The 21,095-nt window shown below is 41.3% G+C and overlaps 1 protein-coding gene and 1 long non-coding RNA gene across 9 annotated transcripts in view; one reads left to right on the top strand and one right to left on the bottom strand.

Moving 5' to 3' along the window:
- Window positions 1-21,095, bottom strand: part of mtss1lb (MTSS I-BAR domain containing 2b) — a 75,799-nt gene that overhangs the window by 33,230 nt on the left and 21,474 nt on the right. For 7 of the 8 annotated variants that reach the window (XM_034867456.1, XM_034867488.1, XM_034867472.1 and 4 more), the window contains exons 2-3: window positions 18,891-18,952; window positions 17,491-17,564 (exon numbers count right to left, since the gene is read on the bottom strand). The exons of the other annotated variant lie outside the window; for it this stretch is intronic. In XM_034867456.1, the coding sequence (XP_034723347.1) occupies window positions 17,491-17,564; window positions 18,891-18,952 (136 nt within the window). The remainder of the gene's footprint in view (window positions 1-17,490; window positions 17,565-18,890; window positions 18,953-21,095) is intronic. 8 annotated transcript variants of the gene reach the window in all.
- Window positions 1,033-4,655, top strand: LOC117942183. The gene is made up of 3 exons (XR_004656084.1): window positions 1,033-1,191; window positions 1,416-1,421; window positions 4,646-4,655. It is a non-coding gene; the product is annotated as an uncharacterized LOC117942183 (long non-coding RNA).

The following is a 21,095-nucleotide window of genomic DNA, read 5'->3' as shown; positions in this document are numbered from 1 at the left end:
CACAGTGTAAAGGAAGGCTGTTGTCAGGTTGAGGGTTGTGAGCAAGCAGCCACCCTGGTGAAGTGTTCTTGAGCAAGAAACTGAATCCCTACCAGCTCCATATGCGATGACCTCACTAATGCATTTCAAAATATATAATGGAAAAGCAATATCACAAAACCATTAAACAGTATGGTTTCAAATCCCCTTCCCTCGGATCCAGCAACGTGACACCGGACTAGAATCAATGAAAGGGAAAGTCAATTGAAAATACATTTGTGCACCTTAGCAGCCTAATATTGATTGGACATCTTTTCTCTCATTGATACAAATGTTGACGTTTGAATTTCATTCTAAGGTCCAATGTTATTCCACTACATAGTTGTATAATGATCCTTTTATGAAACAATCTGATCATAATTAACAAATTGTCCGAATCCTATCTTCTAATGGCTTCACTTCTATGAGTTGCCCGTGAAAGCAGTTATGAGATCTGAGAGATATATGAGATATGAGACTAAGGCAACACAAAGCCGGGTTCAGTTCACAATGTTTGAAAGGAAGGAGACATGTCACCTGTTTCAACAGCCAATAGAAATCCAGTAAAGTCAGCCATAATCTTTAGAAAATAAATGATCTATAATCCATTTTATTTTTATTTTACTGACAGCTGGTCAAAATGGCAGAGCATAGACGGTGCCTCAACGACCGCCCAAAAGCACGGTAACGTTATATAATGGATAGGACAGCGCAATTAATTGGAATTTTATTGAAATGTTGCAATATGAACTAGAGCAATATCCAAATCGCAGGGCGGCGCAATATTTGTTAAAGGCAAAACCAATCTGAACTAAAGTACGGTAGTGCTGCAGAGACGTCCCGGCCTACATATTGTATCCTACAGACTAAAGAAAAAAAAAATCAACTTCAATCATTTTCATTGAAAATGAGAACAATGATACAAAAATGATCATTCCCTCCAATGTCTTCAATCATATCCCAATATCAGTCAGAATAATCGCAATAAGATATTTTTCTCATACCGTTGAGCCCTAATGGTGGAGGGAGCTAAAGAGTGCCTGAAGAGAAGGAGCGCCCGGCGGCGTTAGAACAAAGCCGTGAATCAGAGAAATAAAACGTGTTTTCGCCGATTCATCACTAGAAATGTAACTGAAGCAAGTATCTCAATATCACAAATGATATCCACATAAAGTTAGTGCGTCCATATATCTCAAAAATTAAAATATGTCTTAACATTTAAATACCAAAGATAAATTGATCTGTTTATAAAAAAAACTTGTAATGAACGCATTGAAGATAAGCATAAGGTAGCCAATATAACAGTTCAACTTAAGCATTGTGCCAGAGAATCCGCTACCGTTCATTTTCATCCATCCGGCCCATTTCAATGCAACTTTTATTGCAATTTTATACAGTTTACAGTATGTAATAGGGGGTCCCTACTCTGTCTTTCAGCTAAGGGGTCCTTGGCCTAAAAAACATTGAAAACCCCTGATGTACAGGCTAGACAGAGCTGAAGGGCGTTTTCATATCTGAAAATCCAAACCACAGTCCGGACCAAAGTTCATGTTTTTGTTACATTGTATGGATTTGATCTGGTAAGTTTTGGTTTCACACTGCAGTTATGCAAATGCCTCTTCAAATGCGTGAGCTGCTTCTCCAGAGGAGTCGGACTTAGGGGAAAAAGGGGACTGAGTACCCAGGGCCCTGTGAGGAGGGCACAAAAAGATGCTAGAAGGAGTAGCTGCGGATACGAGCAGGGTTCCATAGAGAATGGCTTTCTACAGGGCCCAGAATGTTGTGCTACGCCCCCTGTCTCCAGATATTTGTAATTTAGTGGTTTGTAGACAGGTTTCCCTGTCTTCTCGTGTCCTCTCTCTGTCTGCAGTTTTTTCAACTGACTGCTGCTCTCTCCTTCTGCCAAGGCTCTTTTTGTTTTTGTTGAGACGCAAGATACGGGAACTTTCTTTCTGGAGACAAATGGAAACCTACACTGTACATTTACTACCACTTAACGAGCAAACTGCTGATGTATTCTCTGCTCTGATGGCCGACAGCTGTCTGCTCTGAGCTCTGACTCCGTCACTCTCTCTCTCATGTAGCTACACACTAAGTGCCTCCAAGCTATTCCTTAAAGGAGCTTCCCCGGTCTTGTAACACAAGGAGGGCCAACCAGAGCACACTTTAAACGAACCGGACCATGGTTCAGCCTGATCTGGACCGCCTCTTTTGATCCTTTGATCCGGACCGTGGTCCGAGGTACCTTTCCACCTGCAATTTTGATTCAGACAAAATGAGGTCATTTGACTCTGAAGCAACTAGGGGTTAAGTGTCTTGCTCAAGGGATACATTGGTAGTGGGAATTAAACCCAGATCTCCAACACCAAAGGCATGTGTCAAGCCACTGCACCATCACCACCCAGTCTGCAAGTACTCACCGGTACTGGGTACCAGCACTACTGGTCCACATGAGTACAGAACTAATATAGAGAAATAGGCTATTTATCTTGATTTATTGGGAGAAACCAATCAATGCTATGTTAATTCAGACATTCACCACACCCATATATTCCAGATGTGGAATTCATTGACTATTCGGAGTCACCCCCACAAGGTATACAGCAAGTATGAATAATAATATATCCAAGACACATGCAATGATCATGTCATGCAACTGCTGATTTAGGGTACTCTCACCTTTTTTGGACCAATTCTAGCAATATTGAGTCAGCAGTTGGATCTATAAAACATGGTGCATGGTGCAAGAATGATGCATGCATCATTTTGGTGGATCGCCAACAAGCTGATGTGTCCGTCCCTGATGCGGCGGTTATGACCTATTAAATTTAAGATTTCGACCTTCAATTCGACCGGTCAATTGGGCAATCAAGGGTAACTTGAGATCAGTGCCTTGCCCAAGAACACATGCGAGGTTCATACTCGCCAAAATGAGGGCTTTGATCAGTTTCAACAAACAAGATTTTCTTCTTATTATCTTTTTTTAATTTGTTTGACAGAACTGAGAAGGGATTTTACAATGCATTGTGAATCTGTTAAATATGTACAAAAAAAAAAGTAAAAAAATTAGAAAATAAACAGTTTAAAAACTTTAAAAAAAAAACAACCTTGGTCCAAACAACCAAGGATGTAATCTACTTTTGATTTAATTTGTTTGACTTCAGACGTCACTATACCTACTTGGTTTATTTATTTGAAGAGGTTATCACATCTGCTGTTTTCCACAGTTCACAGGAATGTTTTATTACAGTCACTTGTCTGCAGCTCATTCCTCATCTGTTAGAAAATTGAGGAAATAGTATCTTGAACTTAAAATCGCAAATAAGATCAAATTGTGAGTTTAGTGCATCGTTACATCCCTAGGAAAGAGGGAATGATAAAGCTTCAGTCAAGGCAACTGGTATTTCTTAACACACGCTCAGAGAGAAGAGCAACTTAGAAACTTTCTCCCACACACACGTTACACAGAGTCCTCAGAATGACTGCTCGCCATGGCTTCCTCACACGTTGGTTTGCATGTCGAGCACATACACAGGCTTGGAAACATACATGGTCATGCCCCGCGTGGAAAAGTGTTTGGTATTCACTGCTCATTCACCCTTCATGTCACTAATCACACACTAATCACTGCCGCACACACGCTACATACCTCCTGAAACACAGCTTAACATATGCTCATGTGCATGTACAGAACAAACACACATTCTCACACAGTCTTAATAGCACTCGCACGTCAATGTGCACAATATCAACCATGCGTTCTACGGATGGTGTCCACCGTAACGCGGAGCATGCCATCTGCATGGATGCAACATATGAGCAGCCGAAGGGTGAGAAACGATGTCTGTGTGTCTTGTTGTGTCAGGAAAAAAGCAGAAAGACACACACACACACACACACACATACACACATCCTTATGAATGGATATTAACCCTTACTGTAATTATAATGCCTGGTTAATCTCAGACTCATACATTCCTCAACGTCTGACACACCTATAAGCATTTGATTTGGATTTGCATTTTGCTTATCAAAGAGAACTGGCATGACCTGGATGAGTGAAAAAATTCTGCATTTGCAGATTCCGTGTGAGCATGTGTTTCTGTTTTCAAGCTTGATTTAATCATCTCTCTTCCAGTAATCATGGTTGTTATGATGCTGCTTTTGTAGCCCAGTCTTTCTGAAAAGACAAGACAAATATCAACGTAGCTGTACGTATAGTGTTAACAAGTAAGAGTTAGCCTCGGCTGGGCTGAGTCACACACTGCAGTGGACTAAATATAGCATTGTGGGTAATGTAGTCTGGATAACATGCATGCTCCGCTGCATCACTTGACTCCCCCAGATAATGCATCACAGAAAACCAGATTGGAGGAAAATTAGCAGAATGAGAGAACGATTGGGTCACGACCCCTACAGTAACACAGATAGTTAAACAAATAACACACACACACACACACATGGTCAGGAGGGGACAGTGGGTCTCTGAGAACACTTTAAATGAGAGCAGGCTGGCTGGCAGGAGGTCAGGTAGCTGTGGGAAACCCTGTTCTGCTGTTGCTGCTAATGAGTCTCTCTCCAACTATGATGCAACCTCCAGTGACTGTCAAGAGAACTGTTGACATAGCACAACAAATAACGAGTAACGTAGAAGAATTCCCAGAAGCGTTCCCATCGGGGGGTTGAAGTGAATTCACAGGCTTCTTGTACACAGCCTAAGTCTGTCAGAGACTCCCTGGGCTGGTAAATGTTCAAAAACGTTCAATACCGGTACCAGTACCAATACTGGGAATTTGATACCGGTTCCTGAGGACATGTTTTTCAATACCAATTTTATAATCCATCTTAACAAAGAGAAATTACAACACAACACACTACAAATCTCTTTATTTATTTTTCAGCTCCTATTACGTAAGCCCCTTCTCTGTGTATTCAATCATCAGCATCATTGTGTATAACCTCTGTGTTCCCTTTGTTTCTTGTCAGATTGTTTTATGTCTCATGACTCAATCGGCGTACTCCCGTGTGTGTTCCTGCTGAATATTCCCATACCTGTAGCCTGGTTTTCCCTGTGAGTTTTCCCTGCCTTTCTTCTCCCTGGACCCTTTTGGATTCTTGTATTTTTTGGATTTGGCTGTTTTGTTTTTTTGCTCCCTGTATTTTTCTTGGACTTTGGACTTAATAAATCCTTGTGTACCTGCTCCTGCCTGCCTGCCTCCCTCATCTCTGCTACTGGGTCCTTATTCCGCTTCACCGCAACAATAGGATCTTGGTAGAAGCACGCCGCATGCTTATTGGCTCACTGATTCTGATGAGATTTACTCCTTAAGTATTCAAAATTGGTATTTAATGACAAAGCTTTTTTCGATAGTCTATACTTTAGAGGCAATTGGGTTGGTACCCAGCCCTACACAGAAATATACAGCCTCTGTGTCGGGGGTGGGGATATGACCTATCCCTTTGGTGTGTGAGATCATGGTTTGATTCCCGCTGCGTTACATTAACCAGTGTGTCCCTGAGCAAGACACTTAACGCCTAGCTGCTCCAGAGGTGTGCAACCTCTCATTCTGTATATGGCAATAATTTAGCATGTATGTAGCATGTTATGTAAAAACATGTAATCAATATTAGAACTGTATCCCACAAGGTGAGCTTGAGTTGAGACTATCTTGTTACACAAGTGTCTAAAGGGGTTAATATTATATAATATTTAATATGAAAAAATTGTCTGTTGGAACGCCTCGCCCCTTGTTAGACAGAGCGCTCCCAAAAACATAACACAGTGCCATCTGTGTGTGCCACTGTTGCTATGGCAATGCACCCCAGCGGCAGAGCTGCAGCAAATGGAAGGTAGCAGGAAAAAAAACTGAATGAAGATGAAGCACACACGCACTACCTGTACGCAAATAGACACATGCGCATCACGAAGGACAAATGCAAGCACATGCGTAACAGACGTGACGAAAGCAGGAAGGAATATGTTGTAAACATGCCAGAATATAACAAGTCCACTATGTAGCTTCAGGGCTATGAGGAGGAATACCGAGGCAGTGTTGTGCTATCACTACATTACATTCATTAAAAACTCTTTTTTATTAATGTACTGGTTCCCCACATCTCAGAATTTGATGACAATTTATATATTTGTAAATTGAAAGTCGTTGGTTTTGGACTCTTGATCTGACCAAATAATACATTTAAAAAGGTTACCTTAGCCCTGAAAACACGTTTTATCATCTCTTTTTTTATATTTCAAAGACAAACCAATATGTAATGATGAAAAAAATGGACAGTACATTTCTCATCTATTTGAATGAGACCACTGAACACAAACAAAACAAAATGCTGGGTTGTCTGACAATGCTGTGGCCAATCAGACACGGGTAAGAGCACATTTCTGGTAATTACTGTATAGTCTGAACTCAGATTTCTACTGTTTACCTCGCGATATGTTGCAATTAAAGATAAAATGATTGATGCAGTGATAACTTTCCAGAGAAAAGGGTGGATAGTGTTGATCATTACGGCCAGGGTGTATAGAATGATGTCAGAAGGATAGCACTGCAAGGGTGTGTGTGTGTGTGTGTGTGTGTGTGTGTGTGTGTGTACGTACAGCTGAGCCAGCACCAGCCACACCAGTTATCACGCCTGGCTGATGGTTGTTAATGCTACGGATTAACACCTAACTCTCACTAACTCTGAGCACACACAAACAGACACACACAAAAACACACACACACACACACACACACTCTCTCTCTCCCTCTCTCTCTCTCTCTCTCTCTCTCTCTCTTACATTCACTCCAGCCTCTTGTCTCACTAAACAGGACTTGGCCTTGGAGCGGCAAGACTCACTGAGCTCAGCTTCCCATGCTTACTGAGGGAGTGCACTGCATACGTACGTGTGTGTGTGTGTGTGTGTGTGTGTGTGTGTGTGTGTGCAACAGAGCATGTGTTGTGTTGTTGACCTCTGGGACAATACTGCACTGTGACATCAGGAAATGTCCTTAGAGAGCTACCAGAGAGAGAAAGAGAGAGCCAGGAGGGGAACGAGGAGAGCAAAGGAGGAATAGGAATGATGCAAGGCCGGATTTAATGGGAGAAACGTGATGAGAAGTAAAGTGGAGCGGGGGGGGGGGGGGGGGGGGGGGGAGGAGAGAAGGGAGGAGAAGAGTTGAGGGTTTGGGATGAGCATAAGGATAGAGGAAGCACATAAGAGTTGGGGAGAAGAGGAGAGCTCTATGGTGGAGAGAAAGACAGAGAGAGAGAGAGAAAGAGAGACATAGGAGGTGGCTGTGCAGGAAAAAAGACGCACACTGAGGTTGAGGCTTAATTAAAGACAATGTTGTTTGTTGTAGCGCTCCACAACCGCAGGCCTCTCAGCCACGGCCTGCTCACACAGTGGGTAAAGAGGGTGAAAATGAAGGAAAGAAAGAACTTATTTTTAAGACTCACTAATACAAAAATTTGCCGATAAGACACAAAATGACTTGCTGACTGTTTTGATTAACGACTAATAGTTCTTGTCCTTTTCTCGAGCCAAAATGCTTCTTAAATGTCAGGAGCATTAGTTAAATAGAACAAGCTGTTGTGTTAAGCTGATCTTTGGCTGTGGAAAATATTCATTAAAATACAATATATTCATAACATTTTCAACTATTTTGGGATAAAACGATTAATCGATTCATAAAACTCCAGGATAGGCGTACGCTTGTGTTCGTTTGTTTTTCATTCTAATGTATAAGGATGTAATAATATGAATAATAAAACAGTTTAGAAAAGTATATGCGCACAGCAAGGACAGAGAAAGAGAGAGAGAGAGATTATGTTGATTTATGAAAAGTCAGTACACTTCATATATCAATAGCCTACGCTATTATGAATATGTTTGAATGTGCCACCCTGCAAATTGGGATTGATTTTGATTGGCTCTCAGTGTTTCCATTGCCCTGAACCTGATCCTTACAATACCGTCCACCACTGTCCTCGTCATAGTTGCAGTGTGGCTGGCCCTTTGCCGCCCAACAATGGCACTCACTTTCTGTTTTTTTATCTCCAAAAGACATGAATAATCCAGCTAAACTGTTTCTTATTGGCTGATTCCCTGACCGCCCCGCTGGGGATTGGAAAGAGAAAAACTTGGAGAAAGGCAGACAATTCAATTATAGATTTAGATCATATAGGTCACAATGTATTCAGTGGGGTTGTGGTAAGGTCAGTAGCTGACTAATCATCATGCTAACCCAGTTATGTATAGCGGCCTACATTCCCCAGTTCAACCACTTTGGTTGCATGATCAGCTGTATCAGATCAAGAGCCTCTCCAGTTGACCGTGAACGCCACGCTACTGTTTTCTTTGAAATGCAATTAAGCCATCTTGCTCAGATTTCTCCTCTCCTCTTGGCAACAACATGGCTATTTTTTTCTCTGCCACCACTTCCCTCTCCTTCTCACACACTCTCTCTCTCTCTGCTTGTTGCCTGGCAACCACGCTCGTAAATGTGATCCCACTTGTCTGTGATTGGCTGAAGGGACGTCCGATCCATGACAGAGTTACAGCGAGAAAAGGGGGAGACATGAAGGCATCACACACGTTATAATTCAAAAATATCACACAGCTGAAATTAGTATGAATCTTAAGCATACTCTTCATGTCTTAATTGTTCCAATTGCATGTCATTTCAACAGGCTGAACCATGCATGTGTGTATGTGCATGTGTGCCGTCACAATTGTTTTTGCAGTGGTTATACAAGTTTACACACACATGCCTGTAAGCTAATACACATGCATGTTCGAATTGCATGTGGGCGTGAGTGTGTGTGTGTGTGTGGGAGTGTCTCTGTGTGTGGGAGTTGTGGTATTAACTAGCAGGTGGCCTGTGCAGGGGGGGTGCCATGCTGCAAGCTGAATAAGGGAAACCACTCTTGCTGAGTTGCATCCGTGTGCAACCGCCTGTGTGTGTGTGTGTGTGTGTGTGTGTGTGTGTGTGGCTGTATTAACTTAAGTGGCCTCACATTTAAGTGTTACCACTCTTCCTCCCACCCAGGGAGTCATCAGTGCATGCCAACATGGATTGCCGGCCAGCTAGTTAATGAGGTAGTGTTAAATAGGTTTTTTATTATACTGAACGAACACACACACACACACACACACACACACACACACACACACACACAGGCATACAATTCCTGCAACCTTTTTCTTATTAATATGTATTATTGGGACATCTAATTGAAATACTTAGCTAAAAGTAACTAATGGATACATGGTTGAAATAGTTTGCTAAACATAGCTAAAGTTGACCAAATAGCTAAAAGAAATGGATACATAGTTAAAATAGTTAGCTAAAATGGTTGTGACAGCTACCTGAAAGTAGCTAATGGATGCACGTTCGAAACATCTAGCTCAGGGACGGACACTATTGATTATAGATTAGATTAGATTCAGATTAGATTCAACTTTATTGTCATTACACAGGCACAGGTACAAGGCAACGAAATGCAGTTTGGGTCTAACCAGAAGTGCAATAACCAGAAGTGGTTCATCAACCAATCGGATGGACGTCCTTCGCGCTGGCTGATTTCAGAGAAACATACAGTCGAACATACGTGCTGCCTCGCCAAAGCGGCCAAGCGTCGAAAGCTCCCAAGGACTTTTTGATAAGTGTCCTTGAAACGGCATCCGGAGCTTCTTTTGAAGCTGAAGTCGGCCGCGGTGTGAATGTACAATTATTTCAGTGAAATTAAAAATCTATGTTAATGTATTTAAATACCCCCCAACTCAGAAACATTGATTCATTCCCCAATTTCAAGTCTCAACTAAAAACACATCTGTTTAAAACTGCCTATTCCACCTAAATGTCTATTGCTCTGCCTTTTCTGTTGTTTTGCTGTATAGTATTTGTTTTGCTGTTGTATAGTATTTTTTTTTGCTGTTTTATTATGTATAGTATTTGTATTGCTGTTTTTAATATATGAATTCCCTGTGCGGCGTCCTTGAGTGCCAAGAAAGCCGCCTTTAAATAAACGTATTATTATTATTATTACAACTATTTTCTGATTTTGTTTCCAGGCAGACTAAGGGCAAATTCCGTGTTTTCCATCTTGCCTGGAAGACACAATTCTCTTGGTCCAGTTTTCTTTTTGAATAATAAAAATGTATATTTTATTAATCCTGCAAGAGTAAATTACATTACCTGTTATTACACACATGTCTTAATTACACACACATGCTCAGTACCTATACATGCACTAAATGGAGACATGTCAGAGTGGGGGGGCTGCCGACAGACTGGCGCCCCGAGCAGTGGGGGGTTCGGCTCAATAGCACCTTGGCATTGCCCAGGAGGTGAACTGGCACCTCTCCAGCTACCAGTCCACCACCATACTTTCGTCCGTATGCGGACTTGAACCAGCAACCAGCAACCCTTTGGTCCCCAACCAAACTCATGCGTTTCTTCACACTGTGTCTTTGCGGATAAGGTTTGCTGGTCAAGACCTGACGAGGGGGCAGTTGCTTGTCTTTTGAGGTAGTGCCCTCCAAACCTGGGCAGCATAATTACAATTCGAATGTAATGGCCCCCATGCTCCCAATACCTGTGAAAGCAACAATTTCATATTGTAAAATCCATTTGCGGGCTGCACTGAGAAAGAGGGGTACGTGTGGCCTGGGGGCCACCAGTCTTATATAGTGCTTTTCTAGTCTCAACGAATACTCATTGCGCTTTTACATAGTACAGGAACCATTCACCATTGGCGTACAAGGAGCCAACATTTACACGCATTTAAACACCAATGCTGCATCCTTGGGGGCAACGCGGGGTTCATGGTCTTGCCCAAAGACACTTTGACATGGGAGGGCCAGGGATCTAACAACCAACCTTCTAATTGGCAGGCGACCGCTCTTCCACTGATCCACAGCCCCCCCCCCCCCCTCCCCCCCTTGCAACAACAAGTAGGTTAGTAACAGAATGCAATCTTGACCAAAGCCACCTAAACATTAACAGTTGAACTGTGAAAAATAAGTTTCCACTGTATTAAGTTAACAGTGTTTTACAACACCCAGCACAAAATGAATGGTGGTGATGAAACTGACAAGCCTGGGGGGGGGGGGGTGCAACGGAAGAAAAAGATGCAAACCACTATCCCAGTGACTCAGCTGATGCCCGTATCCACAGTGACGGCACAGGCCTGCCGTTGAAGTCTTCCTCACAATTCCCCACAACAGCCCTCTTCTGTCCGTCTTTATTGCTCTCTCAAGCATGAACCTCTGCCTTTTCATAAAGTCATCACTCCATTCCTCTGGGGTCTTAAACAATCCTCGACTGTTGCTCTGCATCATTTCACTACCATTGCAACACATTATTCTCCACACAGCGCCACTGTGCCTCAAATCTGAAGTTCTCAATTTACAAGAAATCAATGTGTCATTCCTCTTTTGTCATGCTTTAAATGTGCTGTGTGTAGCCCTTTAAAACACAAATAAACTGTTCTTTAATTAAAATTCCTACCTTAGCAAAATGATTGTAAACACTTGGGACCGGGGTCAGGATCACTGGCAGCCTCTATGTCACACTAGTCGTATTACTAGTGGTAATGCTTCTGAAAATCAAGACCACATTTCCTATAAACTTCATTGCTTCCTGTCCCCCAGCTCCCTTCCTTTGGCATCACAGAAGAAGATAAACATGTTGGAAATGAGTTTCCCAGCCTAGTTTCTCTGCTTTCCTTTTCACCATCTGCATTTAAGTGTCCTGTTTCTACCCACTTCTTGCTTAGTATGAAAACGATCACTCTTTTTCTTTAAATGTACAGTATTAAGAACATGAATTGATATTATAAAGTGTAGGGTGTAATAGAGAAAGCATGAAGATAGAAAACTACAAATCTATGCAGCAGTGTGGCTACATGTAGTCCACACACCATATCTTTTTCCCCGTCTTGCCTGGCATCGGTTCTAGAATATGTGTGTCCAAACGGATCCATTTGGAAATGACTCAACACGCTACTTCATATTCCAGGCCTATAGGTGGCGCTGTTTTTGTTACAGAAATTCTCCAAAAAACACAGAAGAAGAGGCGGAGAATGCGCATAAGCATTGTCACTAGCCAATATGAGTGAAGTGCAGATGTGAGTTGCGCATGCTCAGATTTAAAGGGTTTACAGCGTAATGTTTCATTCTTTATTGTGACGGTTTTCCTGTTATTGCGTCCCCCTCCAAAAACTGGCCTGTCAGACTCCGCCCACCAAGAGCCTGGTTCTGTCCAAGGTTTCTTCCTAAAAAGAGTTTTTCCTCACCACTGTCGCAATAGCTGCCTGCTCTCGGGGAAATTACTAGAATTGTTAGGGCTTCATAAATTATAGACTGTGGTCTAGACCTACTCCATCTGCAAAGTGTCTCGAGATAACTTTTGTTATAATGTGATACTATAAATAAAATGTAATTGGATACTGAAATAAAGTTTTGTCATTATTAACAATAACGAAAGATAGAAATCAAGTAGAGATTTGTACTTGCCAAAGAGCGTTGTGTGGAATCTATCATGTTATTTTGGGTAATTACAATTGGGTAATTACAAAGAACTTTAATATAGGAAAATGGGTCAATTTGACCCGAGGACACCATGAGGGTTAAGCTAGATTTAACACACGTGAAATGGAGTAGGCCCTTGGTTTCTGCATTTCATGAAAGTGTTAAGAAGACAACCTGAGAACACCCGTAAACCATGTTGTCATATTTACTCGCCTCACGGTGGCCGTGGCCTCGAGCTGAAAAAAACTTTGGTTCTCATTTCAACTTTAAAACCACAGTCAGTGGGCGCCCAGATAGCTCTTTCTTGTCAAAAATAAAAAGGTAAAAAACGCCTAAAAAATAATCTTTTCACAAAAAAAACAGCCAATATCAGTTGCTATTGTGTAAGAGGTTAAAACAATAGAGATTAGAGGGTCTAAAGAATGAAGGGTGACTGTCTGGGTAAATGTAGGAGTGTGTGTGTGTGTGTGTGTGTGTGTGTGTGTGTGTGTAAAAATAAGATTTATGATATTCATTATGAAACGTTGCATTCAGATGCAGCCAAGAAGCTTGGCAATAAACGCTATTCTGTACCATCAGATCACCATGCTCATTATATCTCTCTCTCACACACACACACACACACACACACACACACACACACACACACACACGGTTTACAGCTGTTCCTTGTGCCAAGTGAGCATAGTGAGAGTCCTGGGATTGACCCAGGTTTTAATGCTGCAGCTACTGCAGAGAGTCTGTGTGGAGACGAAAAGAGAGAGGGAAAGGGGGTGAGGGATATAACCAGGTTTATCATTTTCATCATCATCATCATCATCATCATCATCATAAACAACAATGGTATTTGTCCCCATGGTAATAAAGAGAGAGGGGTTGATGTAAAAAACAGAAGTGTTTTTCTACGGACATTCATTTTTTAAATGTTTCCCTTAACAGCACTTAAAACACACACACACACACACACACACACACACACACTCACACACACACACACAGTTCTAAGCATTGGCTATCCATGGTGCTAACTTAACTTTACATATTAAACGCTGAAACCTATCCTATTTATGTGAGCAGCAGCTTGCTACATACCAATAAAGTTATTTCAAACGAGAGGTGTTACACAAAGTGGAGTAAATGTTATGTATTATTACTTTTATACCTCAAAGTTATTTTGTTTGTAAAAATGGCACATGGCATTGTCACAATGGCCATGGTGGACACTTTAAACTGAATTATGTGAGTTCATACAACATGAAGCAGAACTCTGGATGCTGTGTTATCTTTATTTGGTTTTGAAAGTCATTTTAATTACCTCTTATTCAAAATTATATGAACTGCGTGGAGCGAGAGAGCTGATCGCGATATATTATCAACGCTAGATGGGAGAGATTCCTACGCATTGGACGATTAAAGTGAAACAGAATGTCGGAACGAACATATAATGCTGTGTGTCTGTTCCTCAGTGCTTATCTGTGTGTGTCTTTTCACTTATTAAATAGTGCATTAATATTGCGCCTGGTTAGCTCAGTCCTAGCCGCGGCGGCCGCAGGTTTGGTCCCTTTGCTGCATGTCATCCCCATCTTGCTCTCACTTCCCTTACTTAATGTGTCCTGTCAATAAGGCAATAAAAGCCAAAAAAGAATCTTAAAAAAAGTGCAATTAAACATGGTATTTAACATAGGAAACATCACACTGACAAACATGCACCCATGCATACAGTACGTTGACACACACACACATACACACACACACACACACACACACACACACACACACACACACACACACACACACACACACACACATGTGGCCAGTTCGCCCTGGGGATAGTGGATGTTTGGGCTATAAGAGTGGAGAACACATCTGAAAGTGCACTCAAATTCACCTCTCACCGGGGAATTCACAAACAATTGCACATTTCCTCCTGCTGGATTTGACCCACTTGCTAAATCTCTCTCTCACACACACACACACACACACACACACACACAACATCACAACCACACAAGAAAAACTGTTTCTCTCCCCCTCCATGGCTCCGATCTTTAACTTTATCAGCTTAAGAGGACAACTGAATGTATCTGGTGTCTAATCATTAGGGACCCAGCAGAAAACAAAAGATGGCCCTGATCCAGCAGAAGAAAACCCCACTGACCGAGTGTGTGATGCAGTATACAGCCTTGTTCAATATGTGGATGTGTTTAAATAATCATCCCAAAAAATACTTTAAATAAGTACTAAGTACTGAGACACATAATCGTAGGCCTATACAGTCCAGGGTGTTCTGTATTTCCCCTATAGTTGTCTTCAATCTGAAAGTTGGTGGTGTTCATATCAGTGTACGGCCATGTTAGCAGCCCACTGAGGCTCTGCTAAGTACAGTTGAAGCTCATGGGAATGAGCCTCAACTGTACTAAGCACACACACACACACACACACATAAAAATTATCTTCAAGGAGACAGTTTTTATCATTTCTATTTAGCTGGTGAAAACACTTTGGTGGGGTTGTCATACTGAATGGAGCGGCCCACGCAGGCTCATCAATGGGAGTGTCGGTACAAAAGCAGAGCACAGCATCATCAGTACCCATTGGGTTTCACACACACATACACACACACGGTAATAAGTGGCACATTGATATAGCAAATGGTAGGAAGACAGAGAGCATCATTATTGGTGCCGTCTATTGCCTCTATCCATTTAACAAATCCATTTGAGAACATCACACACTGAGAAAGAGCAGCGATTGTACAGCATTTTCATAAATGGACTCCAGCAGGAATGACTCATCAGTACAAAAAGTACAAAGACCCTCTGATACACAGTCTTCGTCTACTTGCCACATCATACATGTGATATTTTTGCCCCTGTGTGTGTGTGTGTGTGGGAGTGGTAGCAGCATGTGTAATGAGCTGACAGAGCTTGGTGATTTCCTTTCTGGCCTGTAAAAGCAGCACGAGCCTCTTCCCTGTATCCTTCTCTGTAGAATGCCACCTGGGGCCACACACACACACACACACACACACACACACACACACACACACACACACACACACACACACACACACATCCGCATCACATACACTGTCTGGCAGCTGGCACCTATTAAGTCACAACAGGAGGAGAAATTTGCTGTGTTACAGCCACGGTAGTCTTCCTTGTTTCCCTCTCTGGTACGATAGTATTCAGACGGCCTTTGGTGGGCGGTGAATGTTTGTCTGACCCTCTCAGCTCTCAGCCCACATTCGATTAGAGCTAGAGCCCAGCTGTAAGCCTACGCAGGGAATATCAAGAGTGTCAAGCCAAAAACACTACACAATCCATTGACTGTAATTCTGTAAAGTTCAGTGAGTTTTTTTGGAGTGTAGTTCAGAGAATGTCATGTTGAGCTTTGCATTCAAAATGATCAAACAATCCAGGATGGAACAGGGGGTAGAAAACACAATGTCACAATGTCACAATACCTTGATAAGGACAAGTATTTAGAAATGAAGCAACTTGCCCAAAAAATACTGTTGTGGTAAAGGAATTTTCTTTGTGTTATGTAGATTGATACAATGAGTTCCACCCGTAATCTTTAAGCCGTCTGCTATTGGGAACAGGTGCTGACGTTAGCACAACATGCTAATTGGAGTGCGAGGTATGGCATGCATAAATCAAACGCCAGAGCTGGGAGATCAGCCTGCAGCTACAACAGCAACAGAGAGCGAGAGTTGCGTATAAGACAGCATGGTGGTGTTGCTCCTCAGCTGTGGGCCTAGGGAATGGGAATGGAACACATTGCATCCAAGGCGCATTCAACCGCATCACCCAATGTGTCCATCACAAGGAAATGCCAACCGGAGCCCAACTAAATGCCCAATTTTAAAAGAGAAACTCTTGTTTGCATTATGGAGTCATTTTAAACTCATGCATAGAAGTGTAAGAAAGAAGCGCCTCATTTCATTGTTGTAAAATGAAAAAATTGTGAACATAGCAGTTGTGGCGGTTGCTTGCCATCCCCTGTGGTTGGCTTGTCTAGCTAACATGAAACTATTATAGGAATTATAGTGAGATACAGCCTCTAGTTGCAATTATAATGCTAACCGAGACAGATTAAAAGCACAGGACACTGGCAATGTTGATACTATGAAAGAAAGACAGAATTGAGGATTCCTCTGCTCTATTTTATGCATAGTCAAATTTAAAAAAATGACAAACACCAGCTACTACCTCCTAATACGGGCATCTGTCTCCAAAAGCCATGTTGTTTGGAACTATCTATAGAATGCCAAACGTATCATCTCATTGCACTGAGAAGTCTAACCATATATATCCCGTTGCAGAAATAGCTTTTATTGACCTCCACGAGATACTTCCATCCTTTATTTTGTCTCTGTAAACATTGAAGTGAACTTTGAAGTTTGGTACAAAGTGTAACTTTAGGCAGTTGGAAACCCTTTGATCAGTAAAAGGAGAATTCAGCAGGCTGCATGGTTGATAATATCTCAACAACATGATGAGATTCCTAGTGGTGCTGCCATGTGGACGGCACTTCAGAACAACAAAACCCAACAGCATTGGCAAAGGGTAACAGCGAACACAGCTTGTTGTTTTCTGAGCTGGGAACTGATTCTCTCTTTGGTACAGACACACACACACACAAAGGTTTGTGGCACTATCTTTGTGGGGACCCATCATTGACATAATGCATTCCCTTGCCCCTTACCCTAACGTTAACCATTACAATTATATGCCTGAACTTAACCCTTACCCTCACCCTAACCATAACCTAGTTCTAACCCGGATTCTAAAACCAGGTCTTAACCCTCAAACAGCCCTTTAAACTTGTGGGGTCCAGCATGTTGGCCCCACAAAGCTGTCAGGATCCCAAAAGTATAGTAGACTCACACACACACACACACACACACACACACACACACACAGTTATCCTACCTCTGGTGTTGGTAGCCATGTCCGCCACCTTCTGAAAGGCATCCAAAAAGGCCACGACAGCCAGAACGGTGGTTCTAGATCAACACAAAACACTAATTACTTTGGATGGAAGTTGTTAAATTTATAAAATGATTATTCAAAGGTCAGGTTTTGCACTGGTATTGTAGTGATGGCATATTTGATTTGGTCAATTTAAAAAAATATAGTGGATTTATGAATTAGTATGTTGCTACATCCAGTTGATATCAGTGTCATCCACCTCTAGAAGCATGCCCACAACACAGGTTTTTTTTATATGTAAAATATATTAATCTTATGTTAGTGTGAATGCTGATTCAGCATCTTACTTCTGCATACGTTCAGATACAAAAAAACATTCAAATATCAAAATGTTCAGCTCTATAAGGACATGATGGGAAAACATTGACCTTTTTTTATTTAGTTTTATTTTACATTAAAGTCAATGGAGCAATCTTCAAACCCTCTTCAGGGTTCTTTCTTTTTGAAATGCTACTCCTCACACATGCTTTTACCTACAGCCGTCATTCAGATTTTAAACTGTTCACAAAACCTTAAGCTGTTACAGTTGTATCCAGCTTCATGATATATTTTACAGTTTTGTGGTAAGTGTCTTTTTCTGAGCTTAACAGGGAGTGACAATTGCATGACTTAGAGTGGCTGATCATCACCACAGTGGGAAGCATGGGAAAATCATTGTAAAACCTCTATGACTTGCTCTCACGCCCCCGCAATATTTACTTGTCATACACAATTTATATGTCAAAACATTGTAACCGCTTTTCAGAAAAATAAAAAAGATTCCACTATTGTTTCAAAAAAATTTGGTTTTATTTAACACTTCATTAAACGTTATACTAATTTAAACCATTCCCACTTTTCCAACTTTTCTCACTGCTTTACCTAATTCTGCATTTAAAGCCAGCAATTTAGTTCATTTTTAGCAATGCAGCTGGTCAGCATTCACACGCATTTTCTGCAGGAAATGCATTTTCTGGTTTCAGTTTATTGTTCTGTAAATCAAGTGAAATAAAAGCAAGCATACAAGCAAGGATGACAACTATTCAATGAGCAACAACCTACTCAATTACTTCATTTACAGGATCTGAACAATCTGTCAAAAAGGAAATTCTATGCAAATCACAAAAACCTATGGAAATCACAGAATTCTTGCAAATTTAAGAAATAGAAACTTTGGTTAAAAAATATTGGGATCAGTATCAAAACATGATACAAACTGTCTGACGTCACATTTTCTTTCCCAAAACTGTTTCAACTAATGCAGCATCTTGTTATTTTTTCTCAATAGTGAATAGTTACAGTTTGATAATACTATTCATGGATTTTTTTGTTTTCATTTTTTTCATGCTAAAGAAACTTACCGGAGCTGGGAATGCAGCTTGGTGGCCTTGGCGCTGAAGTCCTCCCACACAGGATAGGAACACTGGCAACACACAGACATCAGCACGCATTAACATGGACAGATATTACATAATGATAAGCAACGAATCTCCATCCATCCATCCATCTTCATCCGCTTATCTGGTATCGGGTATCGGGGGCAGCAGCTCCAGTAGGGGACCCCAAACTTCTCTTCCCCGAGCCACATTAACTAGCTCTGAGTGGGGGATCCCGAGGCGTTCCCAGGCCAGATACTGTGTAAAATCTCTCCACCTAGTCCTGGGTCTTCCCCGAGGTCTCCTCCCAGCTGGACGTGCCTGGAACACCTCCCTAGGGAGGCCCCCCGGAGGTATCCTTCCCAGATGCCCGAACCACCTCAACTGGTCAAAACAAACCCAACGAATCTGACATGCCAAAACCTCAATCCACTTTTTGCCAGAAGGGAGGTACTTCAAAAGTAAATAAATGTGGGTTACATTTTCAGGGAGGAATTAAAATATTTACCCGTATCTCTATCTATCTCTCTATCTATCTATCTGAACGCAGCTGCAAAATCTGCCCTATTTCCATCCTCCAGTGACGGGACTGGAGGACTTTGGTAGCAGGCGGGGGTGTTCCATTCACAAACAAGGGTGGTGGGAAAGTTATTTTTAAAGTTACTTCTTCCAAAAAGTAACTAAATTAGATACTCAGTTACAAATTATAAAACTAACTAGATACTTCAGAAAGTAACTAATGCTTTACTTGCAAGTACATTTCTAAATGCTCAAATGTGACCCCAACTCCCCCCCGTCATTATTAAACATAAAATATACATGCATGTTCAATTATGTAGGAAAAATCTGAATATTATAATGAAATGGACACTTAATACAGTACATTATTAACAGAAACTGTCGAACTTTCGAACGCCCGCCCATCTCTACCTCTGATTGGCTTACCATGACATTTTAGTCAACCTCAGCCAATCGTTAGCATTTATAAGCTTGTGCCCACTAACAAAGGAAGAAAAAAGTCTTTGCCTCTCGGCTCTGAGAGGAAGTCGTTCTGATGGAAAAACAGCTTCAATTATAGTAACGCGCCACATTTTAGCAGTAACGGCGTTATTAAAATGGTAAGAGTAATCAATATGATTACTTGTTACTGAAAAAAGTAACGCCTTTATTTTATAACGTTGTTATTCCCATCACTGTTCACTAACATCCTTGTTCTCTTCCCTTGTGATGCAAACTAGCTACTTTTCCATGAGTGAGGGGATTGAATGATGAAAATCCTTTACGGTGTAGATTTTTACTGTGTTAAATGCCAAGCGAGCTTTGCAAAGTTCATTCTCGTTTGCAATGCATCCTGGTAAATATAGGCCCGGCTGCACGACTCTGCAAGCAGGAGAACTCGCTTTTTCTGTCACTATAGCACACACTGGGAGATTAATTTTTCTCATGGAGTACATACAGTATACCATCAGTACTGATGGGACATCCACAGCATAATTGGCAGGTTAATTTACAGATTTAAAGTACTGTACTAGTACTAGTTATTACATAATTAGTTGCACTCCTTTAAATGGGCTCTGTCCCATCCAGTTGCAACATGTAAATGCTGCTTAAATGATAGGGCATAAGTAATAAAAGCAACAATAGTTTAATATTTGACAAGATAACAGTTTAAGATTGTGACTGGTTTTATTTATTTTTTATACTTTCAGTACACTTCGCCGATATTTGTGCACTTTTTGAATTGCACAGGATAACAGTTCATGGCTAAGGATCAAATTACACAGTTAACAATATAGAGTTAATTAGATTAGGATTTGTTTTTGTTTTTGAATTTAAAAAAAAGAAAAGATTAGCTCAGTTGGCAGAGAAGGTACACATATACAGTGTTTGTATATGTCATATGTCATACTTTGCTGAATGTTGTCCCCCCTCTCTCTCCTCTTTTATGTTTACATCTGTCCTGTGAAAATAAATGCCTAAATATGTCCCAAAAATATCTGCAATTGAAATGCCTCGATACAGACATTTCTGCAGATCCCACTCTTTGTTCTCCTCCTCTACCTCTGCAGGTTTAAAATGTGTCTTTGTTCAATTCTGTCATCATTCCAATTCCCTATTGTATTTCCTCAAAAGCACACACACACACACACACACACACACACACACACACACACACACACACACACACAC

This window comes from Etheostoma cragini, chromosome 1 (assembly GCF_013103735.1).
Source record: "Etheostoma cragini isolate CJK2018 chromosome 1, CSU_Ecrag_1.0, whole genome shotgun sequence".
NCBI lineage: Eukaryota > Metazoa > Chordata > Actinopteri > Perciformes > Percidae > Etheostoma > Etheostoma cragini.
Note: the sequence above shows the minus strand (reverse complement) of the source record. Positions and strands in the feature narration are given on the sequence as shown.